Source organism: Besnoitia besnoiti, chromosome IV (assembly GCF_002563875.1).
Source record: "Besnoitia besnoiti strain Bb-Ger1 chromosome IV, whole genome shotgun sequence".
Lineage (NCBI taxonomy): Eukaryota > Apicomplexa > Conoidasida > Eucoccidiorida > Sarcocystidae > Besnoitia > Besnoitia besnoiti.
The window spans coordinates 1,809,847-1,836,272 of record NC_042359.1 but is presented as its reverse complement, the minus strand read 5'-3'; the positions used below and the strand labels follow the sequence as shown (position 1 = coordinate 1,836,272).

Genomic DNA, 26,426 nt, shown 5'->3' with positions numbered 1-26,426 from the left:
TGCGCGCAAGCTGCAGCCGTCAATCACCATGCGCCGGACGCCGCTGACTACATTACCGTGCAAGGCGTTAGCCTAAAGAGCAAAACTAGCTCATACGCCAATGCGTAAGTGTTACGTACATGACTCAGTCCGTTCAGTTGAGCGCAGCTGAACAAAGGTTTCGATTTTTTCAGGGTTTAGGGCCCGACTCCGGAGGAAGCCTGTTGTGCGCGCTACATCTTACACCTTCTGCTGAATCGGTCCATCTGGAAAACAAAATGAGCAGTCCCTTGACAGGTTCGGTGAATTGTTAGCCTGTCATTCAACGTGTCCGCATTGCGTGCCTCATGCAGCGAGGCAGGGTCCGGATAGATACCGACTCCTCGCGAAAGTGCTCATTCGCAAGTTGCGGCAATGGAGGCGCCGCGTTCTTCGGTTGCGCGCGACCCCTCTGGCGCGCCGGCTTTGGGCTCCATGTCTCCGCCTCTCTCGCCTTTGGCAGCCGGCGTTGCTGACGCCTTTATCGAAAATTCCTCCTCTTCTTCATGGCTTGGTGATTCCTCGTCTTCGTCTTGCGGCCGCGAGGGTTTCTCTGCATCTGAAGCAGCAGAAGTCTGTCTTCGCGGATCCACGGAGACCGACTTCATTACTGCGCGCTGCGCGGAATCGCTGGAGGCCACGCATCTGTCAAAGATTCTTGGCTCTCGCAGACCTGAAGATGCACTTCACAAGGAAGGAAGCGAAGAGGCAGAGGAAAGACATGATGCCGAGGCAGGGGAGCAGCCGAGGGGCGACACGCTCAGCGCATCCTCCCTACGGAAAATTGATTTGGCGACGCGCCTTGCGGATCTTCGAAAGGCCTTAGAGGGCGAGGCGCTCGACATGCGCCTCTTTTCGTTTTCCAGCATCGCTGAGACGCTTCGGGAGCTGGAAAGGGGAAGCGAGAGCGACGAAAACTCAGAAGACTCAGAGGAGGACGCGGGCGAAGACGAAGAGGAAGAAGGGAGTAGAGGACACGAGGGACTAGAGGCCAGAGAGGAGGCATCAGAGGAGGGCGAGGAGAGCGAAGCCGGGGGAGAACAAAGCGATTCAGAAGACGATTCAGCTGCGGCACCGAAAGGGTTGCCTGTCTGCATGGCGACGGAAGCCCGCGAAGACGCAGGGGCTGCCAGTGCTGCGCGCAAGGAGAGTTCATTCACTGATGCGTGCGGGACTCCGTCCTCTTCTTTCTCTTCTTCATGCGCTTCTGTCTCGAATTCGCCTTCGCGCCTCCCTCGCCAAATGCCGGGCTTTCTGCGTCCTCTTGACCTCTCCCAGAAGGCTCTGGCAGGCTCGCTCAGCCGCATGAGCACGATGACAGAAGTCCTTCCGGCCTCTGCCGCTCGCAAGGTCTCTGACGCGGATTCCGGCGTCTCTGGAGCGCAGACAGCTCGTTCAGCCACAGCTGCGCTGGAGTCGCCGCGCGAGTCCGAAGCCGAGTGCTTGTCTTCGCGCCCTGAAGGGCTTTCGCCGCTCGTCTCCTCAGCGTCGCGATGCGAGGCAGAGTGCGACGAAGGCTGGCTGCCGGCCGCAAGCCACGCTGATTCGTCTTGTACCTCTCCACCTGACTCGCCTGCTGCTTCATCTGTGCCTGTACCGTCTCGTGGGCGCGGGCCGCTGCGCGCCTCTCCTGTCTCCTCGGCCTCTGTGTCCACTTCGTCTCCCTCATCTGCATCTCCCTGCTGCTCGCCTCTTTCTTCAGCCTTTCCCATGTCTCCCGCGCGGCTTCCCCGTCCCTCGAGCGGCTCAGATTCGGCTTCTTCGTCTTCTGCCTCGGCCGCTGCGGTTGGCTCCTTCGCAGAGCCTCTTGCCGCGCCCCCGCGGGCGGCGTTTCCAGCTTCCGCTCGTTTTTCTCCCCTTCGCTCTGTATCCTCTTCAGGGGAACGCGCTGACGCCGACGGCGGTACGCCGGACAGTGCTAGTCCAGCGACTGAGTCTCTCGTCGAGGCTGCGGACAAACAGCTCCCTCTGGAGGCAGCGTCCTTCGCCGACGAGGACTCGCGAGAGTCTCTCGGAGCCGCGCCAATGAGATTCGCACCTCGCAGCGTATTGGAGGCCGACGAGCCTGCCCCTGCTTGTGGCGAGCGCCGCCTTCCGCCCCCAGAACGCGCGAAAGCCGCCGATCGGGAAGCAGAACTCTCGAGCGAACAGGAATCTGACTCGGCAAATGCACAGGACTCGTCCGTAGGGAGCGAATCTCCTGATTGCCATCGCGAGTGCGCGGAAGTTGCGCCAAGGGAACAAGGTGCAGATTCTGAATGCTCGCGGCCGCGTAGAGAAGGCGCATCGGTAACTCTCCTACCACAATTTGAGAGGAACTGCAGTCCAGCGGAGAAAACAGAGGAATCGGGCGCTACAGAGGCAGCGCACGAAGCACTAGCGAAGCCGGGTAGAGGCCGCGCCCTACCGGAGGGGGCAGAGGCAGGCGGAGACCCGCCGGGCGAGCAGCGTGCTGAGGGGGAAGAAGGCAAGGGCGACACTTGGAATCGAGAGGGAGACGCTCAAACCTCCGGAAGCTTCGCAGATGTCTGGCAGGAGTGGATGGTTGCGAGTCGTTTGGTTTTCGGCGCGCGCCGGATTGCGGTCTACAAGAAGCGCCTGGCTTTTCAAAGTCCTGCACCTTCTCCCTCGCCGTCATCTCGCAACTCTCCTGCGTCTCACGCTTCATCGTTGGGGGGACACGGGCATGCAGACGCTCCCGAGGCGTCCGCACTCGAAGAGTCGCCGGCAGAAGCCGGCGAGGGAGAGAAGAGTCGACGAGTTTCACAAGGTGGAAAGGATTCTCCGGAATGCGGGGCGCGTGAAAGGAGCGAAGGCGACGCAGGCGCGACGCATGAAGCCCCAGAGGAGAAAGTGGAAGGCGAAGACGGCAGAGAGAGTTCAGGCGTCAGGAAGACCGTTATTTCGTATCGCAACTTCAAGCGAGTAAGCCGTTCCTCTCTTTTGTTGCGTCTCGATCAGTATGTTTGCTGTCCCACTTCGTTTCGTGTTTGACTTGCTTGGCTGCTGAGCGCCAGCATGTTTGGCTGACGGTATTCCATCGCTGGCCGCCTCGTAGGTTCGTGCCCCTCCTGGCGGCGTTTCAGCGTTTGGCTCTGCGTCGGTGTCTCGAATGCGCCTTCTGGGAGCGTGTGCCTACGACGAGCGAGCCCGCTCTTGTGAGCTCTGTCTTCAGCTCAAGGAGAAAGTCCCGCCTTCTTTCGCCTGGTTTTTTACTCCCGCGACCTACGCACACCTGCTGCGGGACCTCGGCGGCCATATCGACTGCCAACTGGTTGTGCGAACTCTTCTCAGCGCAGGTAGCAGCCTCGCAAGGGAAACCACAGGGTCTCGAATGGAAAAACCGCTCGAGACGACGCAGCAGAGGACGGGGGACAGCGGAGGAAACCAGTGAATCGCGAAGCCGCGCGATTGACGCAGCAGAGCCGACAGACATGGGACTGCAACGCAGAGAGAGAGCCTGAGGCAGCGCCGTCATGACGAGGGAGGCTGGTGATGGCGTAGGGGTGGAGTGACCTCGATCTGCAGGCAGCATCCTGCGCGAGTCGTCCGTGCGCAGCAATGACTGAAGGCGAGACACCCCGCGCGCAGCCCAGGCATTTTCCTCCCCCTTTCTGTGTGCCTCCGCCTCAGCATTTAATCAGTTCGTGCGGCGGAAGTGCGATGCCTTTGTGGAGCCCGCGTCTCGAAAACTAACGAGGGAGGTGAGCAAAAGAGAGCAGTAAAGTGCAGCATAAACGGACGCGCAGCTGAGCCTGAAACGGGGCGAAGCGGCCACGCGCCGTACGATTTCTCACGCAAATGGTGAAAGTTTGGAGGTAGCAGGCACGCGAAAGGCTGGACAAGTGAAGGCGAGGAGAGAAGACCGCATCTCGAGAGAAATGAATGGGATAGTCAGCGAAATATATGCAGAGACGAGAGTGCTCTGAGATGACAAGACGAGAGGGGCGGAGGGGGGGGGGGGACGTGGACTTGGCGGAGAATGAAGGAGATACGGTTGCTGAAGACATGTATGTTAAGGCAAAGCAGCTTACTCGCAAACGCACGCCGTCCAGCAGTTAGAGTATCCTACTGGCCTCTGAATCCCTCTTCCTTTGCGACGTTTCGGCTTCGCTTCGCAGAGCTTCAAGCGCATGCTCACGTCGTGGAGCCACGACCCGACGCACATCGCCCTCGCTGCGCTGAAGCTGCAAGACGAAGAGTCGCAGCCTGGTCTCCTCGAGTTCTTCGTTTCCTATATCGTGAGTTCCGAATCAATACTCGTCTAGCTACTGGGGACTTTCTGTTCTTCACGCACTCTCATGTGATCTTTCAGTGACATGTTGAGACAGTCGAGACTGCCCCTCACCGCTTTCGCCCAACCGCTTCAGCGCAGGATTCCTGTTGTCTGTCTGTCTGTCTGTCTGTCTGTCTGTCTGTCTCTCGCGGTCCAAGTCATTCGCAGCCTTCTCGTTCGCCCACGTGCTGCTCGGATTGCAGCTGCGATGTGGCCGTCAATCGGCTGAAACTCGTTTCGGGTCTGTTGCGCGCCACACCGGTATGCATATATACCTGTATATGTGTCTATGTAGCCCACATATAGCCTTGCGTGGCGAACGTGTGCGTCTGTTTCTGTTTTGGGGGTGCGGTTCGCTTTTTCCGCAGACCGAGCGCATGTTTTTCTTCCTCGACGCCGACCGGGCGGGTCGGATCCGCGTGGCAGACCTCCTGAATCTTTCCGAGTTTGAAAAGTTCATGGACATCGTCTACAGGCCGGTGAGGTTCCCTCAAGCGTCAAGCGCCCATTTACACAGGCCGTCATCCCAGACTAGAGGGGGGGGGGGTGAGTGTAGAGGGAGGAGGCCCAACGACCCCGTCAGTTACCTCTCCAGAGTACGGTGACTGCATGCCTTTTGATAGATAAGTATTTCGAATGGATAGATATAGATAGATACATAGATTGAACGATATATAGATACAGAGCGGTCGATACACGGGCGGACGCGAGATTCGCGCGTTCTACGTTCGCACTGGGGACAATCTTTTCTCCATTAACACACGCGGAAAAGACTCCTGAGCTACGCATCTTAAAATCGCACATCCTGCGTGCCCTCTGAGGGCTCACATGCAGACTAACATACCTTTTACCTACAACTGTACGGAACGTAACAAACCCGAGTTGGACTACTGGTTTAGATCTTGAAGGTCTTTGTTTACCGGATCCAAGTTCTCTTGTGCTTTTCATGACCATCATGTTAAGTGCATTAAGTATAGTGGTATCCAGCGTATATTTGAAAAACCAACATTTGTATACAAGCTGTACGAATATCATGACATTCGCTGCAGAATTCCCGATGCCGCTTTTCTCTCTGGGTGTGTCTGGCCTCTCGCAGCTGGGGGCGGATTTTCCCGAGTGCCCGCAGCAGCTGCAGCCTCAGTTCGCCTTTGACATTTTCTGTAAGTTAAAATGCGCGGCGTGTCCTCAGAAGCTATCTAAGTAGACAAAGGCACACAGGGGGATAAATGTCGCATAAACGCGGCGCATCAGGCCAGCGAGCCCGCGCACACGCGACGTCAAGAAAACACACCAAATGAGGAACCAACGGGGTTGCGTGCAGCAGACCTTTGAAAGTTCGTCGCACCATCGCGTGCGGGCTCTGCGGCGCTGCTTGGCTTCGGTTTCTAGCAAGAAGCGCAGACACCCGTCCCGTGCCTTTCTGCTCTGTTCGCGCGTCTCTCGGCCTCAGGTTTTCTGCGCGAGGAGAACGCCATCCTTTCAGAAGGTGTTCTGGCGTCGCTTTTCGAAGCGCTGCGCGTGCATATTTGCCCTCAAACGTATCATCTCTCGCCTACCGTACTTCACCGTTTGTTCGCCTCGTCGCGCACGCACCTGCGGTACCATTCGCTTCCCCCTTCCTCCTCTTGCTCTTCAACGGCTCCAACTTCTTTTCTGATCGACAGCAAACAGTCGTCCTCCGCCTCGGGCGGCGGCTCGTCTCCCTGCTCGTTGCCGGCCTCAGCGGGCGGCGACCTCGACAAGGCGCTGGAGGACGCCGAGAGCAGGGCGGAGACACCGCCAATCTCCCGGTCTGTGTCGCCCGCCGAGAAGCTCGAAAAGGAGTCCCTCCCGGCGATGAAGCGAGAAACGCGATTCAGGTCGCGGCAGACTCTCGTGCCTGTGCTGGTGAGCTTCGGGGCTTCAATCGAAGCGCGGAGACGAGCGCAGACGGCGAAGCGCCGCGAACACGGCTCTACATGTGGATACAACTCTAATGAAGAAGTAAATTTCGCATTTGGCCCTGTTCAGCTGCGATGATCGCGCACCCTCCAGAGGACTACCCTCGACTGCGTTTCGGCTTTTCGCCGTTTTTTAAGATCCCATGCTTGCTGTGTCACAGGCCGAGACTCCGCGTGCTGCAAGCAGCAATCACCTCGCATATTGCTTAGTTTTATCGGTATCTGCGTTCGCTGCGTCGGCCGCTGAGGCGACACCACTCGCGCTCAGCTTATTCTTTTTGTCTGCCGGTCGCAGGAACGAGAAGAGCTCTTCCGCTTCCTCTTCGCGCTGGAAATCTGCTCGAGTGTCTGGACAGAGGACCCTGCCAACGTTCGCGCCTTGCCGGCTTCGGTGAGTCTGGGGAAGTTTGAGGCGCGGCAAAACTAAACGCCGCCGCCGCTCGGCCTGCACGGAGAAGAGACAGCCCGATCCGGACCTCAGACTCTCTAGAGGGGCACGAAAAGAGGGAGGAGACGAGAGAGACAGAGCTTAACCTTAAAAGATCAAGAGGCGCCTAAATTATCCGCCACGCGCAGTGCATAGAAGAAAAACGACGTAAGGGGGTGCAGTGGTGTCGAATACACGTCAAGGATCCGAGACGAGGATCTAGGGGGCAACAGGCTGTAGGAAGAAAAGAAAGGCAGCAGAGGAGAGAGCGAGGGCGAGACACCTGCGCACATTTGCGTCTTGTGGCTAATTCCTTTAGCCGTTTGCCGCTGCCTATCCGACGTTTGTGCCTTCACGGGCTGCGTCGCGCCCTCTGCGTCGTTGATATTTCTTTTGTTTCTCCATCGGTTCCCTTGCTTGCTTGCTTTTTTTTTCTCGCGCTCTCCACTGTAGGCGATCACCGCGGCGCTCTCCTACGTGTGGGACTTGCTAGACCTGGATGGAGAGGGTCGCGTCGGCGTCGAAGAGATTCAGGCCCTCTGGAAGGTGAGAGATGCTGGGCAGCTTCTTCGCCGAGCAGCGCAATAGTGGCTGCCTTGCGGGTCTGTTTAGTTCCATCTTTTGACAGCACGTGAGCGTGCGTCTCGTTCCTGAGCGGCGGACGCCATGTGCGCGACGGTGTGCGTACTCGCCTTTCCTCTTTTTTTCAGGGCGTTTGCCTGGAGCTGCGCACGACGGGTCTCTTCCCGTTCATCGATGAGCTCCCGGAGGGCTCTGTGGAGCTGGAGTTGCTCGACCGGGTGCGCCCCGCTGGCAAGGCCTTCGTCACAAAGGAAGAGTTCCTTCAGAGTCACGTAAGGCCCGCGTCTCCGCTTGGATCGCTTGCCGCGCCCCAGCAGGCAACCGCAGGCGACTTGCAGTCGTCCTGCATGAGTGAACACATGGAGTTTCGTGAAGCCGCGCGAATGCAAGCTCTTGCGCAGAACGTGGAGGACTCTGCATTTTCTTCACAAACCGACGTGATACGTTGGTTGCTCACGCACTAAGCAAAGAACAAACGTCACCATGCACACGTCTAGGTGCCTCTCCACGCTGCACCGCGTGACCATCGATGCGGTTGGGTGCGGTCAGTCTGCGCTGGAGCGTATCCGCTGTACCGAACGAGTTTTTCTCTTGCACTCTTTCGCGTCCCCGTTTCCGCAGGTAGAGTCTCGGGTCTTCGCCATGTACCTCCTCTCTCCGACATTTTTTTCGCTCTTTGAGCAGCGCGAAAGAATTCCAGGAGTAAGCTGTCAGAGCCAGCTGCTCGCATCTGTAAAACTCTAAAAATCCATACACACACTTTTGTATATAGTCGTGTGCCTATGTACCTAGATGTATATATACGTATACATACGCACATCCGGCTACACATTCAAATGGGGAGAACGCTGGGGGGGCGGCATCCTGCAGACTACTCGACACGTGTCCCTACGCATCTACGCAACCGTGTCTTCTAAAAATATCAGTGCCCTAGCTGTTGCAGTTCGTCGCCGCCTGCAGCTTCCTGGTCGTTTCTCAAGGCTTCTGCTGGTTTCAGAGTTCCACGTCTACAGTGCCTCCCAGCAGAAAATTTTTGTTTTTTCCTTGTTCTAAATTCTGCGCTCAGGCGCCGCTTCTTCCGGGGCGTGTTTTCGCGCCTCTCTAGAGGGGGCAAAAGGCTTTCTCTCTGAAGCGGCATTTGCAAATCTAACCGCGAGATCAAAGAGGCTCGCAGCGTTGCGCTTTGCATGTCTCATTTTTCCTGTCGCGGGGATGCGCCTGTCAGGCCTCTCCGACGGCGTCTCGTAAAATTGTGTTTGCATTCTTCATCGTCAAACTTGGATTCGCAGCAGGGTTCAGATCTTGTAAAGCGCGATGACATCGAAAAATGACACGACTGAAAAAACGCCGGTCCCGCGTCGCGCAAGGCACGGGCAGCGCTGCGGCAAGGTCTGCGCGCGCGGAGGCGCCTGCCTACCAGCTCGTCAAGAGGCAAAACTGCAAGTCACGAACCGGCAATCCCTACAAGTCAGAAGCCAAACACCTAGCAAGAGAAAGCAACGAAGAAGGCGACATTTTTGCGCATGTCACAACGAAGAGACAACTGCGGGGCAACGCCCAGCGAGACTGTTTAGTGTGTAGGGTTCCCCGTGCTTGCCGAAGGTCTCGAAAAATAATCGGCTAACAGGGGACTGCCGGTCGTTAGCAAAGAAAATAGGAAGAAAGTCAAACATGATACAGCGTCGAGCGGTAGCGTCCTCTGGGCTCTGAATACAGGCGGGAGGAGGACGCCAGACATCTTAGCGCCCATACGCATCGAGGCTCACTGACACACGCGTAGGTCTCTCGATACCGCGGCTCGGTAGACCAAAGAAAACGCACAGGCTTCCGCACTGGCCCTGAGGCATCCTGCGAATGAGACTCGCAATCAAGATAAAGTCCTCACTTCGTCTCTCTGCCTAGCGGGCAGACTGGGGCACATCCCGCGTCCGCGGCGCCACATGTCTCTGGGCGGAGATCATGCGTTGAACACGAACTTGACAACGCACGTGCCACACGCCGAGAAGTCCCTCTCGGGGTTTCGGCGTGTATGAAACCCTCCGCGCGGAGACCGCATCACGTGTCCGCGTGGGATTGAGAGGAGACTCAGGGGATGCAGCGATCCAGATAGAGTCTCGCGCTACGGCGGCGCCACAGTTGCATCGGTAGCGAAAGGCGGAGGGCTCCCGGGCGACTAGAGAGAGAGAATGTCGAGCCGGTAGACGTCGCTGGAGCCGGCAGTATGAGGCAGCAAGTACGAAGAGATCTGCGAGATTTCCTCCTCTCGCGCGTCGACTGCCGTGGCGCCTTCTGGATCGCTGCTGCCGCACTCCAGAGGCAGCACAACGAGGACGCATGTCTGGCGGTGAACGCGCTCCTTCGCAATCAGCTCCCATTTGCCGTTTTCCTGCAAAGAAAATGAACAGTTACTATGCTTACAGCTTCCAAGCAAACGCGATAGCCGACACTTCAACAAATTTATACTCGCACACGTCTATCAACGCGCAGAAGCAAATTTAGATCCCTGAAAGCCTCTGGAACACACACAATGCGCAAACGTATAAAAGTATAAGCATACGTATAAAGATAGATATATGTATACACGTACAGAGAAGTGGAGGTATTGACTCGGCAGGCACTACCCGTAGACGTAGAGCTCGAGAGGTACTAGAAAAATGTTCGGCAAGAGTAGGTGCGCATGAGTAGCAGAGGCCCTGTCGCACATATATATATATATATATATATATATATATGTAGAGAGAGAGAGCAGACGGATATACTTGCGGCACCCACGGGCGCGCCGAAGTGTGGAAGCGACATCTTTCGTTCACTTATTTGCACGTGTGCTCGCGTACCCTTTCTTCCTTGACCGCGCTCAAGCACCAGGTCGCATCTGTGACGACTTCTCTCCTTTCTCCTTCCTCTGTTTCGAGAATTCTCATGGCCGCCGCCTTCTCTTCAAACTCTGGTGCAAGGGCCTCGAACACAGCGGGATGCGCCTCGCCGCGGCATGCGCTGAGTCCAGGCCTCTCGCCCGTGTGACTTGTCAAATCTCCTTCTGTGTCTCCACTCCGAGGCGCGCATGATCTCGATTGCCGTGACGGCATATACCGATACTTGCGTGCCCAGTCTAGAATCCGCTCCACAGCCGCCTGCGACGCGTCCTCCGCTGTGGCAGAATCCTCACGGGCCGCTGAGGCCGCAGCAGAAGTGCTCCGCTGCAAAGCTGTCGGCGGGAAAATGAGAAGCGAAAAGAAGTCCCGCGGCACGCAGCGGGTGAAGGCGTCGACCGACTGCAGGGCGCGGTGCGAGGCGTCGCTCGAACCCGCGCCTGCCAGAGGACTTGCCGGCAAGAGCAGCGGAAACTCCGAAGAGGCTGACGCGCCCGCGAGAGACGCCGCTAGGCCTGACGAGGGCTGCGAGAGCTGACAGCGGGAACCGCAGCGACACGAAAACGTCGCACAGTGAGGCATCAAGATTCCTGCCCCTGACTACAGCACTCCTGCGTGCCTGATGGCGCGGACGCCGGGTCTACGTGCTCTCAGCGCTCTCCTCTCCACTTTGGGTATATTACTGGAAAAATGCGAAAGTAGATAGAATTATATATATCTAGATAGAGTGCTGAATATCAGTACACGACTGAACAGACTGCTCACCTTCTCCAGCGCGCGTTCGAGGGACTTGGCAGAGGTTGTGAAGGAACGCCATTCGCAGTTACGCAGGCCGCGCGCCGGCGGGTCGAACATGCCCAGGAGGGAGAAGAAGTGTCGCGTCCACGCGCTGTGGACGATGCAGAACACGTGGAGAGGCGTCGACGCGGCGGGCGCGAAGGGCTCCAGCGGGCGCGTCGCGCCGCGATTCCGCTCCGTGCAGGACGAAGCCGAGTCCGCCGAGCGCGCCAGCGAGAAGACAAACCGCAGAAAGGAGACGCAGCGACGCTCGACGTCCGCGCGCGACTCCCTGGGCATGGACGGAGGAAGCGGATCGTCTGCGGGGCCACAACAGAAACAACTCGACATGCGCATGCATAGGCACTCGCGGAGGCGCTTGCAGTCGAGAAAACGGGAGCCTCACCCCGCCCCTGGCGAGGAAGGTCTTGGTTAAAGCACACACAGGCATGCGCCGAGACACACTAGCAGTAAACGTATTTTCGTACATAGGCAGATCGAACATTCGACGCTGCGAAGCACACTGAGGCTTTTTGTATGTTTGCGCTTCTGCCAGGGCGTTTTTCGGGTTGTACCTGCACTCCCGAGTCCTCTGCGCCTCTGAGCTTCGTAGAGGTGCTGAGCGCGGCGCCGCCTTTCTACGCTTTTCAGGGCTTACCTTCCTGAGGCACGACGAAGGAAACGTCCGCGAAACGCGGCTCACAGAACTTTCGAAGCTCTTGGGTGCTGCACATCGACGCACAGACAGACCCTGGCTTCGGCAAGAAAGACAAGAACTTAAACGTTCGGATAGTCGCCTCGGGTGCAGGACGACGTGGCCAAAACGGCTCTCTGTCTCTTCTCTCTCTCACCTGCTCCTGCCGTCGCAGATGTGCCCGCCGCCGCTGCACTCGCGCAGGTCCTCGAGGGCGAAGGTGCGAACAGTCTGCAGCGCTAGGCAGTCCTCTGCGTCTCCTGCGTTCGCCACTGCCTGAGGCAAACCGTCTCCCGACTCGGGCGAAGTCCCTCCCCTCGCACACCCGTTTTCCTCAGCTTTGAGGCCCTTGACCGCCCCCTGCAGCACCAAATGACCCGTCTCGAGCGACCTCCTGAGCGTCGAGGTGCAGAGCACCACAGAGGAGGAAGTCGCTGCATGCGTCTGCGCCCCGCCGGCGGCTGGCTGGCCTGCCGCATCTGCCTGCTTCGCTGCGCTCACGTTTGGGCTCTGCGGCTCGTCCTCGCGCGCTGTCGGGCTCTCCGTCAGCGCCTGTTTCGCCTGCGCCTCCGAGACCCGGCGTGCAGCGTCAGGCTCGGCAGCCGCGTCCTCCACGCCGAACCCGAGACTCTCCTTCAGCGCCAGCCGCAGCGGCGCGGGCATCGCCGAGGCTGCGGCTGTGCACTGCGCGCGCCCAACGCAGGAGAGCCGCGCGTCGAAGTGTGCGGCGGAAGCAAACACGCTCTTCCGGCTCTGCCCTGGCTTCCTGCAAGCAACTCTCAATAAGCTAGAGGCAATCAGGCGCGGAGTCGCGGTGAGGCATATCTATCTATATCGCAATATACATACATATATATTAGTATTCACGTCTGAACATACATACATATATGCACGCAGGACGACTCCCGACGCACGGGCTACGTGACGCAGATGACCTCTGCCCGCACCAAAACCAAAAGGCTGACGAATACAGAGGAGCGTGCGAGGGAGAGGCAAGACTCACCTTTCTTTCACGGCTCGGTTATGCGAGCCTTCTGCGGAGACAGCAAGAACGGAGACATGCAGAAGAAGAAATGACCTCGCCTCCAAGCCGTTGAAAAGGTAGAGCTCTCTCGAAGAACCGAAGACGATTGTCTTCGGTTCTCTTTCCACATGCATGGACGAAGCACCGCACACCGGCTATGTGTCGCCCTTTCCCTGCCATCTCTGGAGAAGCACCCAGGAGACCTCCTGATCGACGATAAAAACGAACGAAGATGTCACTGATCCGCGGCTTGGCAGCACATACATATATATATGTATAGGTTTGCGTAAAAGCACATATATATACATATATATATTTCTATATATGTGAATCTGTATGTCTTTCGTTGCTTGGCACATGGCTTCAGCTAAAGCCGCGGGAAAGTTCTCACCTGCGTGTCGGAGGAAGTAGAAGTGCACAGGACGGTACCCAGTTTCCGAGGCCGAATGAGAGGCGAACGGCGCAGAGACCTCAGCCATGGCGACAGAGCGCGAAGGGCAGCAGAGAGAAGAGACGGCAAAGCGAGAAGGACGCGGGCACCGGCGAAAAAAATCGAAAACACAGAACGACTTGGGTCACGAAGAAAGCTGAACGATATGGGTCGACCGGCACAGCGCGAAGCAATCACAGCGGAACAGTTAACACGAGAGACACAGAGCTGGATCAGCCACGCAGAGTTGACCAAGGGCTACAGTTGGGCAGGCCGGAGGGAGGGACTGAGCCCTTGAAGAGGAAGCCTTCGCCAAGAGAGTTGCCGAATGAGAAGGTAACAAGAGGCCGATCGGCGAAGCCAGAAGGTGAGGCTCAGGGCGAGGTGGCGAAGCGCGTAGTTGCTGTGGAAAAGGTGGAAAAAGGAGGAGCCAACGACGCTGAAAGGCTACAGCGTCAAGGCGTTTGCAAGCTACATATCGGCACTGCGACAACACTTGTGCTCGTTCCTCGCGGCTCAGAGGATGCGCTGCTTCGCGCTGGTTTGGCCTTTCTGCGTTGTCTCACTTCTTTCTCGGCTCTACAATCTACGTTTCCAGGCGTCCAGCGGAGCGTATTCGCGTCAAGGACGACTGAAACAGTCGAGGCCTGCTGTTGTCTCCACTTCACAAGAAGTTTCGCGTTTCGCGCAGTTCAAGGAATCTGCAGTGTGTGGCTCGGGAGCCAACAAGAAAAAGAGGGCATATGTGAGAAACAAGACGCGCGAAAAACAAGAAAATGCTGCACGTGCTCGTCCAGCCGGCGGCTTTCTCCTCAGCCAGCATGCGCGCTGCCACGTCGCTGGCTACGTCTGTCTCCGCCTCGCCTGGTTGTGCGCCAGGTCTTTCTCTCCTTGTTCTCCTCGCTTCGGAAGAGGAAGACTCGTTCAGAAAGCCAGCCAGCGGGATTAAAAGTGAGGCAAGCAGACAAAGATGAGTCTAGCAGCCTTTCTCCCGTGTTCCCCGACGACGGCTGTGTAGCGGCCGTGTCCGCGTGCAGGCTCGTCTGCGCCGGAGGACGGTGGAGTCCTTTCTGGCTCCTCTCTTCATGTTTCTGTTGTGCGTCTGCCGGTTTCTCTTCTCATGCGTGTCTATATTTCTACGCTCAGCAAGGCTACCGGGCGTTGGTAGCCGCATGGTTTGAGTTGGAAGGACGTCGCGCCGCATCGACGCGCGGAAGCGAAGTCGCCGGGTGACGAGAGGCCTTTGCCGCCCGGCTAGCCCTCTCTGCTGGGGCTGCAGACCGGAGACTGCGAGGAGACAGAGGCCGCAAAAGCTCTGTGCCCATGCTGCCTAGAGATGGCTCACCTCTGGCTGGTGACCTGCATTCTTTCGTGCCTCTCTACGCCTTTGCAGAGCGGCGTTTTCCACACACAGACGTCAACCTATGTGCACGCCGCGTCACGCCAGGTAATTGTCAGCCCCCCGTCTCTCGTCTCGGCTTCTTTCCTTCTGCTCAGTAGCTCGCAGTGTGCGCTGTCGTTTTTTGTCATGTCTGTTTTCGCGCGCTGCACTGCGTCGGCCGAGGTTTCAAGCAGAGCGCCGGCGCCGCGAGCTCACACCCGGCGGCGAAGGCTTCTCTTTCTCGCCCCGCGATTTCGTGTTGATGGTAGGTAAGCGTACACGCAGCCACTGTACTCTTTCACGGCACTGGAGGCCACGCGCCACGACACGGATGTCACCCCCTGCCCTACCGGCGCTGCAGCTGCAGCGACGACGCAGCCTTTTGTCAGCCAAAAGTAGCAGGACAGGGAGTAGTCTATGGTGTTAGTTACGCGTTACATGTCCTTGCCAGTGCCCGCGAAGCAGATCGCAGTGTGGGAAGTGGGGGGAGTAACTCAATCCCGCGACCAACTGTTGAGGCAGCGCGCCTACTTACTTGCGCCGCGCTGCAGGAAACACAGACGCGGTGTTCGCACTCCGAACCACGATAGCTTGGTAGCATGCTTCAACACAATCGCAGCCTTGCACTTGCGGGGCCAGTCGCCGCTATCCCAGCACTATCCGCTGTAGGCTTCGGGCGTTTCTGTATGCAGCAGCGATAGTCCCCCAGGACAGTGAAGAAGCCGCCACCGTTGTGCTTTGGCCGGCGTGCGAGTGCGAGGAAGTCGCAGTTCCAAGATGCTCCGCAACGGCGCGGGTGCGTGCATCTCGTCACTGGCTGGAACTGTGGTTCACTCGCTACTGCGGTCAGGAGGAGGCGATACATTGCCACATTGTTCTACTCAGCATTCTTTCCTCATGCCTTCACGGACCATACATGATGACATCATAGTAATGTACGACAGAAGTGTAGGGGAGTGCGCAAAGTCGCCGCGCGAGCATCGTTGCCCACGAACATGAAAATCCAACCCTGAGGTGCCTGTGACTGGCGTCGAGGATTCGACGAGTGATACCCCGATGACACAACGCCTCTGAGCATGTCAGTGTCGCACGTAAGCGCCCCTGATCGATGCTACAGCACGTCACAATGAACGGGCACTGATCGAAGTGTCACTTCATTCTTTAGGCAGACAGTTTTTTACAGGGTACTCCATCTGGGTAGAACACGGCGCAGTTCGACGCTTCGTGTCGCACAACAGTACCACTAAAGCCATGGGTCGTTTGCTCCAACTCCGGCGCTTCATAGCAAGGATGAAAGTCTTCACGGAGCCGAGACACACATCGTGCTACATAATTGTGCTTCTACACAGTCTGAGAAGGATCTGTCGATGGTGGCGCCCACGCCATGGCGACTTCATTTCGCTGCCGGCCGGCTGTTTGCGAGTTCGCCGACTATCCGCTTTGAACACCGACGGAGCCATCAATGTCGCGAACTGATATCCCGTCGAATGTTGCCTACTTACAATGTGTCACCAACCAGCTTAGGAATATCTTCAAGCAGAGCGTCCCAGCGCCCCCTCGCCCTCTCCAACGTGGTCTGCGGCGGACGGAGTCAGCGCGACGCGGGAACAGAGTTCAGATGTGGCGTAGTTCATCCAGATTTCCGTATCTGCAGCGCAGAGCATGTGCACTTACGGGGAGTGCGCCTGTACGAAATAAATCCACGACCTCAAGAGAATGCTTGGACGCAAACTCTGTTCAGCATCGCGTGTGTCTTCCAGACACGTACCATAGAGGTCCGCCAGCCTGCCCGACAGAGCATCGCGAGCGTGTTTGCTCTTAGCTAGCGCCCTCCCTGCTGTGCTCACGCCGCCCTGGCGAGTCCCCTCTCCAGGGTTTTTGCCACAAACCTTATCGCCGTCGCAGCCTTCCCAAAATCCTAGGTTTTGTGTTTTTTGATGCAGTTCCGTCCACCAATTTCGTTCTCTGAAGGCACATCTGGTTCCTGCCCGCCCTCTGCAGCGGGTGTCTGTTCACCTGCAACACCTCGCACGGAAAAGAGGCTATCGCGCTCCTGGTCTCCTTGCTTCTGCCCACCACCTCTTTTTTTCTCTGGTTCTTTCCGTCCTCACTCCATAAATTCAACTTTTTTCGGGAATATTCCCCAGTTCGCCGTTTTCTTTCGCCCCGCTTATCCCCGTGTTACGATTTTGCGTGAATGCACGGACCGCCCTCCTGTGGCTCTGGTGACTCATGTCTTGCCACACCCCGCCCCCTAGATCCAACGCGCGAGGAGCAACTGCGAAAACAGTGGCTTTTAAAGGGTCATTTTCTCCGCCCGTTTAACATCTTCACGAACGGAAAAGAACGAGAAGTTTTCTGAGCAAAAACAGCCCGAGAGGGCACCCGACCACCCTCGAAACCATGTGCGCCGGGAACGCGCACGGCTCTCTTTTTCGTGGCGGCGCTTCATCCTTCTCTGCTAAACTCTGGGGAGAGAGGCTGGGAAAAAGAACCGACGCGCAGGGATACCTTTCTTCTGTCGTTTCCTTTCCAGTCCGCCACAATGTCTCCGCCTCTTCCCCAGGAACCTCCCCCGCAGGCCTCCGCCCAGCATCCGCCGAAGATGTTTCTCTCGCGCGCCTTCGTCGCCAGAGGCACTGGAGACCAGCCTTGGTCGTCTACTTCGCCCCTGTCGTCGCCTTCCTCGACTGCGTCTTCTTTTTCTTTCCCTCGCCCCTCTTCCCTCAAAAGAGGAAACCCGGAGTCATCTTCCGAGCCGCGTCCTCACGCCCGGAGACTGGGGGACGACAAAGGGGAAGGGCGTGGAAACGGGGAAAGCTTAGAGGGGGACAAACAGGCAGACGCAGGCGACCAGAGTCGCACGGGGCCGTGTCACGATGCGATAGTGGTAAGCCAATTGCGCGAGCGGAGGGAGAATGAGGAGACGCAGGCTGGAGGATCGCGAGAAAGCGAGCTCCGGACGGAAAGAGATGGAACACACGCGCTAGCGAGAGCCGCAATGGACGCAGTTAAGCCAGGAAGCTGCGCTGGAGAGCGCAGCGAAGAGGCTACGGCTGCTTCAAGCGATGAAAGCACACCCGGTCTGAAGGACCCTCGTGGCGACACGCCCCCCCAAGAGGGGGGGCGTGTCGCCAGAAGGAGACTGCGAAGAGCGCGCAGAAGCCGGAAACGGGCAACCACGCCCCCGACAAGGAGGAACCCTCTAATTGCTTGCCGGGAATCTTGGGAATCATCTCTTTGTCAAATGGAGAAGGCTGGGTACCCGAAGAAGGCGCGTGGACTGCAAGAAGCAGCACCAGATGCACCACTGGGGGACGAGATGCACTGAGCGTCTTGACCTCTTCGGACGGGGCTGAGCAGACCCAGCGAGGGCACAGAGAGGAGAGAGGCGCTAGCGAGGAGGCGGGTTATTTCCCGTTTCCTGGGCAAGAAGGCGACACTGCCACGCTGATGAGCGAGCCGCAAAAGCCGCTCGTCTCGCCTGCCTCGTCCCTGTCTTCGGTATTGTCTCCCTCGTCTTCCCGATCTGTCGCTGCGCTCCTCGCGCTGCTGCTCGCCAGGCGGAAGCGCGAGAAGGAGCGGAGGCGGCAGGAGCGAAAGGAAGGTGAGGCCTCTGAGACGAAGTCTGGACCTAAAAAAAGTAGAACGGCGCGAGAGCCGCGAGCCCCAGAGGCCTCAGAAGAGGCCGGACCCGAGCCTCTGGGAGACCGACAGAGTGCAGCTCGCGCCCCGCAAGGAGACGATCGAGAGTTGCCGGCGAGGACGGAGAGAGACAGGAGACGAGGAGAAGAGGAACCTGGCTCAGAGAGAGGCTCGCGCGTTGACAGAAGAACGGCAGCAGGCGAGCAGGGGAGCGTTCCTGCGGGAGAGGCGGCAGGCTGGAGAAATGCGACGGCGCGAGGAGCGATGCACGCGCGCGATAGCCGTGCGAGTGGAGACGCAGAAGCGCGAGCGTTGCCGAGAGGGGAGAAGAAAGCGGAAGGGAGGGACACCACAAGAAGATTCGCCCCGAGCTGGAAGGAAAGGGAAGGCGCTTTCAAGGCAGCATCACACTCTGAGGACTCTGGTGAAGAGTTCCGGCCGGAGAGGGGAGATACCTCACAACAGCGAAGGACAGAAAGAGACGAATTTGCACATGTCGCAAACACCGCAGAGAGAGAAAGACGCCCCTTGTCAGCTCCTCATTCTCGTCGCCCGCCGGCATGCCGGCAAAGCACCAGAGGGGACTTGCTCGACGCATCCAATGGTGGCGAACACGCCAGTGCAGAGGAAGAGAGAAGGACCCTCAGGCCTGAACCGCGCTCGCCGCGAGAGTGCAGCAGAAGACCCGTATCAGTTCGGGACCGGCGAGGGCAGGCGACGAAGGCGCATCCCGGCGGCCGCGCAGAAACCGGGAAGGCGCTTAGAGGTGAGGCACGCTTTGTCTCTGAACACAAGGAGGAGAGGAGAGCGGTGCCTGCGCGTTCTGAGCACTCGAAAACGAAGCAGCGGGGAGAGCGAAGGGACAGAGAGCAGGCATCGAAGACGACTCGCTCTACATCGTCTGATAGAGAGCAGAGTGCTGAACTCGAGAGGGTAGGGGCGAGAGAGAGCTGCGCCTTGAGACCCAAGAGAGACGTTGAGCGCGGCACAGCCGCGAAGAGAAAGAGCCGAGACGTTCGAAGCCTTCCCGTCAGCGACAAACGACGGCACACGCCAGGGGCCGACGCCTTCTCCGGAGGTCTCGCCGAGAAGGCCTGCATTGGCAGGCCCCGCTCGAGGAGACAGTCTCTTTCTTCTCACCTCGACAGCGACGCAACGGCGATCCGCGACAGCGACAGCGAAGCAGGCGACAGCGTGGATCCTGGGGACGCACGACGCGAGACACGAGCTAGGCGACGAGAGTCTGCGTCGTCTCTCTCGGATTGGAAGTACGCGGGAGAGGCACTGAGCCGCATCAGGCAGGACAGAAGCGAGCTGCGCAAAGAAACCGACGCCCGCCGCTTTCATCTGTATCTGGCGGCGAGGGAGAGGCGTGCCTCGCTCGCTCAGGCGACAACGAAGCAGACTTCGCGACAGCATGCGAAGACCCTGAGACCACAGACCGAAGTGAATCCCCGCGCTGGCGTGTCCATCCCCCGACGCCAGCGGCGTGCCTCCCCTCTGGAAGAGGAGGACGAACAGCGGGAAGAAGATAAACGAGACGCACACGAGGAATCTGAGGAAGACTACCTGGATTTTCTGCTTTTCACAGATAAGAAGGGGCGAGCGAGAAGGCGGGAGTCGGCTGCAATGCGTGGGGACGAGTCCCCTCGTCAGGAGAGGAGACAGGGCGAACCCGAGAGCCGTGACGCAGAGGCGAACCCTGAAAGCGCGTTGCCGTCGCCGCTCGCTCGCGTCCGCCGTCTCGGCGAGAGCCTTGATGACGTGATTGCGAGACTGGAGGACCGAAGAGAGTTTCTGAGAAGGCAGAAAGTCCCCTCACCGCCTCCCTCCCCGCCTCCGCAGCATGTCTCTCCCTCTGAATATGTTTCTTCCTCTCCACCTTCTTCCGTTGCCTGTTCGCCGGCACTACGCCACCCTCCGCTGTCTCCCTCGCCCTTCGCGTTGGCGGCGCCGCCTCGGCCTCAGGCCGCCTCCCCTGCGCCACTTGTCTCGCACGGCGGCGCGCGGATTGCTTTGAGTGCAGAGAAGCAGACTGCCCTCTCCACTCCCTCAGCCACTGCCCTGGCGATGCACGCGGGTTCGCTTTCCTGCTTCTCGCGCTTGGCTCTCCTGTCGCACCCCGTTCTCTTCGCTTCGCGGAAGACCCCTACCTCGCCCTACACAGTCTCGCCTCTGGAGTGTGCGGAAAATTCTTCCTCCCTCTCGCGCTCGCTGCCTTTTCCTCATCCCCTCACGCTCGTCGCCTTGCCCGTGGAAGACCGAGGCGCCCGCCGCACCGCGGAGAGCGGGGCGTACGAGCCGTCGAACGAACCGCGGGAAGGCAGCCCCTTCGGGCTTCCTGGGGCCCTGAGGCCCCAGAACTCTTCGCTCAGGCGTGCGTCGCGTTCTGTCCCGCCGCGGGCCTTCTCGCCCTCCTGTGCGCTTTTCGCGAGAGCTTTCGGTGCTCAGGCAGACCCCGCATCTTCCTACGTGGGCCGTGTGCCCGCCGAGGGCGCCTCTAGAAGGGTCTTGGATTCGTTTTCACATCTTGACCGCCAGACGAAGAATCGGTCTCTGCCCAGGCGCAACGCCCAGCCGCTCCTTCATCCAGAGCAGGCGGAGGGCTCTTTTGCCGCAGCTTGCGTCGCGGGGCAGGGGCGCTCTCGTCTGCATGCGGGCGGTCTCGCGGTTCCTCTTTCTCCACCTTCCTCGTTTCACGCCCCCGTCGCGTCGTTTGCTTCTCTGATGCCTGAAGAGCGGTGGAGGGCACCGGGCGGCGCCCGCGCGTCCCCTCTCCTTCGACAAGAGGCCTCTGTTCCCGCCTCGCAAGAGGACATGCGAGAGCGCGTCGATCGGCGAGGCAGCGCCTCGCCTCCGCGCGCGTTCACTGTCTCCCCTGTGTGCGCGCTACCCTTCTCACGTTCGCCCCGGTGCGCGGAAAGCGCGGACGCTGCCGACGACCGCACGCTCCGCGCGAGAATGCAAGCCCCAGCCAGCGGCACGTCGTGTGCGGCATCGCCTGGCTCGTGTTGTCGTCTGTGCGGGAAAGCTAGAATTCTCTGCGTGTGTGAGGCGAGGGACGAAGGACAGGGCGATGCGCACGGCTGGCGCCCTGGCGGCCCCCTCTTCTACGACCCAGTTCCCTCGTCGCCTGGCTTTCCGCTCTCTCTCGCGTCCACGCCTGCGTTTCCTTTTCCTGCTTCGCCCTCTGCGCTTCCGAGTGGGCAAGGCGGCGGCCTCGAGACAGGCTTCTGCGTTCCAGCAGGCGTCGCCGCGCAGTCCCCGACTTGGTCGCAGCTGGCGGCTGAGCGCGAGCGAGAGTCTCGCTCCTTGCCTGCCCAGCTTCCGCATCTCCACGCGGCCGCTCTGCATCCTCTTTCCTTCGTGGCACCCAACGCACCGGGTGTCTCGCCTTACTGCCTGCCTCCAGAGGCCTCGGGGGTCGCGCCTTCGCTGCCTGAGATGCCCGCCGTGCCCCCCTCCTATCCTCCAGGCGCCGGGGAGCTGTCTCCTCCTCTCCTGGCGGGGCGCCCCTCGGCGTCCTCGCGCCCGCCGCCTGCGCGCCCGCGGGCCCGCGAGAGCGTCGCGCGCGGCTCAGACCGTCTGCTCAACATCCTGCAGCAGCGCTACGGCCATCACCCCCCACAGCACCTCCGAGAGAGGCGGCGATCTTCTTCCTCGTCTTCGACCGCGTCGGCGAGTCGGCGGAAAGGCGCGGAGAAGCGCAAGGCTGCGACGCAGGGCGAGCCCCGCGGACGCCTCTCCCCCGGCCCAGTCCCGCCGTGGCGCGTGCCGGCGCCTGCAGGGCCTTCGCCGCCGCCGACCATCGCCGCAGGGCCCTGCCGGTATCCCGCGGCGTGTTTGCCGCGGGCGCAGCCGCGCGGAATCGGCTGGTCGAAGCTCGGGCCCTTCGGAGCCAAGCACCTCATTCTCACCAAGCTAATCGATAACTTGGAGATTGCCCAGCGGCAAATCAAGTGAGCGGCCTTCGGCCTTCGCGCTGGAGAGCAAAGGGCGTTTGCTCCAGAGCTGCAGACTGGCGACCGCCGTTCCGCCTGCCCGCCTGGCCCCGTGACAGTCCGTGTGGCTCACGTCGTCGCTTGCACTGGCTGCAGGCGAACAACGAGGGGCCGTGTGTCGCCTGACGACGCCTTATTCTCTGCCTGGACCTTCTGCGGCGCACACAGATCTACGGTAGTCTGCAGGGTGCGGAGTGGAGGGTTCGACGGTAGGGGGTATCACGGGGCGGGAGCTCGCTGGCGAAGCTCGTTGCTGGCGGCCACTGGAGTTTCGGATGCCACCGCGTCACCTGGGGACTTTCTCAGTCTTCTTTGGTCACTTTGCGCTCAGTGCGTCTGCCTTTCCTCATGTTTTCAGCTCGCGCGGCAAGCAGCAGGGCCCTGGAGCGGCTCGAGCTTCGCCGGCTGTGCCTGCAGCCGCTGCCGGGGCGCCCGTCTACTCCGCATTTGCCGACCTTCGGACGGTCGAGCAACAGGGGAAGGACATTTTCAATGCGCTGAACTGCCGCTGGCGGCAGTTCAAGGCCTCCGGAGGGGCCGCAGCGAGCGCCGAGGAGACGACAGACTTCTGGCGGCGCGGCTGTCCTGCAGACTCGCGCGACGCGTACCCCGTCGACGGAGCGCAGCCGCAGGCTTTCGGCGCGCATGCAGAGCCGACAGAACAAGACGTGTGCGCGGCAAAGGGCGCAGAGTTCCAGAATCGACTTTCCAGTTTGAATAAAAAAATGGTGGGGACTCCACTTTCCCATGCTGAATAAATCTGTCTGTACGCGCTCACGACGATTTCTGCGTGCGTGCTTATCGTGGATCGGCGTTGTATTGCGACGACGCGTGCACGGCGTCCAGCAGGGGCGAATATGTTCGCTCTTGTTGGCATCTCGTCCCCCCGTTTCGATTCGCCTTTTCTCTCTCCTTTCCAAGCCCCTCAGTGCTTGCTTCTCTAACGTCACCCGCCTCTCGTTTGTTCTTCAGCTTAACGAGTTTAGCCCCAAGCTTCTTCGAGGCTTTTTTTTTCTTCCATTTCCTTTTTTTCGAATGTCTTTTCCTTGGCAGGCCGCAGTCGTGGGACGTGAATACCAGCTGCTGTACGAGTTCGAACGCGCGAGGCGAAACTGGCGCCGCGAGACGGAGCTTCCGCTGAAAAAGAACTCCAGCGCGGCTCTTGACGGTACGGATATCTCAAAACTCATGTTTTCCTTTTAATGCGCTCAATTCATGCATCATGTTTATCGAGCAGGGGCACGACCTGTGTGCATGCATACTTTTTTTGCAAATGGATAGGTGACCGTATCCCCATACATACGCCTCTTGTATTTTATGTATATCATGTGCTCAGGCGACTCACACACGTAGCTCCATACGAATGCGCAAGCCTGTAGACCGCGCCAAGAATACGTGAATCTGTCATCCACAAATATATATATATATATATATGTGATAGGAGAGGGAGGATTAGTTCTCTGATGATTCGGGGCCGGAGGAACAGGCGTGGAGAGGTCGCGACATAGGCATTTAGTCGTTTTTCAACTGCTCATCCCTGGTGCCGCTGATCGCCTCCGCTCCCCCGTGGGGACCAGTTTCTCGCTCGGCGTCGCGGGTCTCGAGTTCGATTTTCGCGTGGCTGGCTGCTTCTGCATCTTTGGCTCTGTTGGGTATTTACAACAATTTTTTGGCTGTTTGTTTGCGGTGCGTCAGTCCCTTCCACGCCGCCGTCGACGCCTCCGTCCCTCGCGCGAGAGGCCGCCGCGTCGCGAGAGGAAAGGACAGGGCGGCAGGCTAGGCAGGACGAGGAGCACGCCGTTAGTGTCGAGGGAGACGGCATAGAGTGCCGGCAACCGGGGGAAAGTCAGGTCAAGGCGCAGACTGCCGAAAGAACTCGAGTGGGCGGATCTGCACAGAGAAAGCGAGAGGGCGACAGAGTGAGCGCGGCGGGGGCCAGCGGACGGGAGGACAGGGAGGGTGGCGCCCGCAGGCGCCTCGAGCGGAAAAGGAGCGAAGTTCTTTCGCCACCTTCCCTCGCAGGGCGCCGGATCTTCGACTCAGATATCGAGCGGGAGAAACGAGAGAGGCTCACCCGTCCTCGCACGCGAAGCAGCGTGTCTTGCGCGCCGCTGGATCGCAGGAGCGTCGAGTTTTCCGCTCGTCGCGCTCGGTTCGTCTCCCCGGACTCGAGCTCGACGTCTCCGCGGCTGCCGCCCCCCGGGCGCGAGTGGGGTGGCGTGCGTCATTTTTGTTCAGTTCCATCGCGGCCTTATTCGCGATTCCTGCGCACGCCGTCGCAGTCCAAGACAGAATGCGAAGGGGTTGCTCTCCCTCTCTCGGGGCTGCCCTTCGCGGCTGCGCCTGCTCCGTACGCGGCGCTGCCGCCGAGGCAGTCCCTGCCGCGGGCGCCCTGGGCGGTGCTCGAGGCTGCGAGGCAGAGGCGGGTTTCTTCGAAGCCAGACGACGACTTCCGCGCGGGCGCCGAGCCGAAAGACGCATCGCTCGATCCGGACGTCGCCGCCTTCGTCAGGAGCGGCGGCGGGCAGTTTGGCGAGTTTGGGCTGCGGGTGCTCGAGGGGAAACAGGAGATTCTCCAGCGTCAATTGGTCAACTCCGAGGCGCGGAGGACCGTGGAAAAAGCTTTGCGCGAAGCCTCGCGCCTCGACCCCTTTCTCGTCCGCACAGAAGAAGAAATGCTCCACTGCATCGGGAAGCACCTCGGGAAACGCCAAAAGAAATAATTTCTCCAGCGACAGCGGCGTGCGAAGGCGCGAAACCAACCGCCCCTGATCTGCTTGCTTGCTCGCGCGTCTCCTTGCACAAGCGCGACTCTCTGCGCCGTCCTTGCACTTATATACATGCCTGCAAACACATATGTGTTTTTTTCTTTATATATATGCGAATGCGTGCTCGTGACGGTCGTGGCCTCTGTCTGATTCAGCAACCGCTGAGTTCTTTGTTGATTCTTGTAAAACGATTCAACTACGCTTGATCACCCTCGAAGCACGCCACCGGAACAACTACCCCGGATTCAGTTGGGTAGTCTGATTCTTCTGATCGAAGAGCTAACTGTCTCTGCGAGAGGCAAGAGAAGGAAGGTCGCCGCGGTCCCGCTCATCATCTTAAGTCTTAGAGCGGAGGATTCCGCGTCGCGAGGCGTTGTCGCTCTGTGAACCGTCCGCGTCGCAGCACACGAAGTTGCCGCTAGACGTGTTTTACCTTAAGAGAGGGCCGTAAGCTGGTCGTGTGGATATCCAGTTCTCTCGATGTGAAAGGGCTTCTCTGCAGGGCAGCTCCATAGTTCACGAGCCGGGCGCCCCCAAAGACGAAACTGCAAAAATGGCTCTGACAGCTCTCGGATTTCGCTGTGGAGGGGACAGGAAGTTATCTACCATCTCCGTGGTGTAGTCTTGTGGTACCGAAGGCAGCTTGCATAAGTCGCTCTTTTAGACTCTTACCGCTAAATCGACTGTCTTCTGGGATGCTAGCGCGCCGAGAAGGCTGCGGTGCCGTGGATGTCCATAGTCGTATAGGGTTCAGGCGCACAGAAGCATTACATTCGCACGCGCCTTCTCCCTGTACTTTAGGCTCTTTCCAGTGATTGTAAGCGGTGTAAAGTGCGAGCACCCCGCTCTCAGATATCCACTGGGCGTAACTTACATGAAGGCGTGTTGGTCTTTTGCGAAGTCGCGCGCAGCTCTAACTCCTCTAAATTCGGGGCTGCTGGGTCCTTGTCATGTTTATCGAGGCACACGTGGTCACAGAGATGCAGACACCATCACATGAAAGCAGATACGCACGTCTGCAGGTCACGCGTGTAACCGCACACATGCGTCTACGTACATGCATGCGTTCGCGCCTGGGCAGCTAGTTTTTTTGTCGACAAACCCCGGTGCCGGCGGTTCGCGGCAGGAAAAGGAGAGAGAGAGCTGAGATAGATCCTCCCTTCCCCTCACGCAGTCTCAGCTGCCCAGTTCGCTTCATTTTTCCCTGTAGACGGCAGAGAGAAATCGGTGTTTTCTGCCCGGGCCTCATTTATTCTGTCGGGGCTGCATGCACACTCGTGGGGTGACGCTCGCGCGTTTTGTCTCGTTCTCGTTCGACCTCGGCGAAAAGTCTTGCTTACATTTTTTCTCCTTCTTTGTCTTGCGCCTTTTCTGGTGCGGCAGTTTCGTTCTCACCTAGGTTGCCGCGGAGAGGAGTAAGAGGCAGAAGTCTGACCAAGCCGGCGACACGCTCTCTCGCCTACTTTTCGCAGGAATCGAGTTTCTTTCTCCTCGCGGAGCTTTCTTATTTTTCTTCGCCTCTGTTTGTCAGTCTTCCATTGTATTCTATGGCTTATTTTTGTCTTGTTTTTCCTGAGGCTTCTAGTCTGTTCT

At 59.0% G+C, this 26,426-nt stretch overlaps 3 protein-coding genes across 3 annotated transcripts; 2 read left to right on the top strand and 1 right to left on the bottom strand.

The window, feature by feature from the left end:
- Positions 1-393: 393 nt before the first annotated feature.
- On the top strand, positions 394-8,348 carry BESB_053990 (uncharacterized protein; the record flags this gene model as incomplete). The annotated part of the gene is made up of 12 exons (XM_029363834.1): positions 394-2,943; positions 3,194-3,317; positions 3,652-3,722; positions 4,140-4,259; positions 4,663-4,773; positions 5,391-5,454; positions 5,745-6,277; positions 6,530-6,625; positions 7,115-7,207; positions 7,372-7,515; positions 7,865-7,945; positions 8,310-8,348. The coding sequence occupies 12 exons, from the start codon at positions 394-396 to the stop codon at positions 8,346-8,348; spliced, it is 4,026 nt and encodes a 1,341-aa protein (XP_029219757.1).
- A 1,068-nt stretch (positions 8,349-9,416) lies between these two features.
- BESB_053980 (uncharacterized protein) lies at positions 9,417-13,087 on the bottom strand (the record flags this gene model as incomplete). The annotated part of the gene is made up of 7 exons (XM_029363833.1): positions 9,417-9,629; positions 10,078-10,647; positions 10,879-11,210; positions 11,549-11,616; positions 11,742-12,350; positions 12,588-12,618; positions 13,000-13,087. 7 exons carry the CDS (start codon positions 13,085-13,087, stop codon positions 9,417-9,419), a joined length of 1,911 nt encoding a protein of 636 aa, XP_029219756.1.
- A 3,877-nt stretch (positions 13,088-16,964) lies between these two features.
- On the top strand, positions 16,965-24,788 carry BESB_053970 (uncharacterized protein; the record flags this gene model as incomplete). Its single annotated transcript, XM_029363832.1, has 5 exons — positions 16,965-17,309; positions 17,558-22,023; positions 22,424-22,793; positions 23,119-23,233; positions 23,761-24,788. The coding sequence occupies 5 exons, from the start codon at positions 16,965-16,967 to the stop codon at positions 24,786-24,788; spliced, it is 6,324 nt and encodes a 2,107-aa protein (XP_029219755.1).
- Between the last annotated feature and the right edge of the window lie 1,638 nt (positions 24,789-26,426).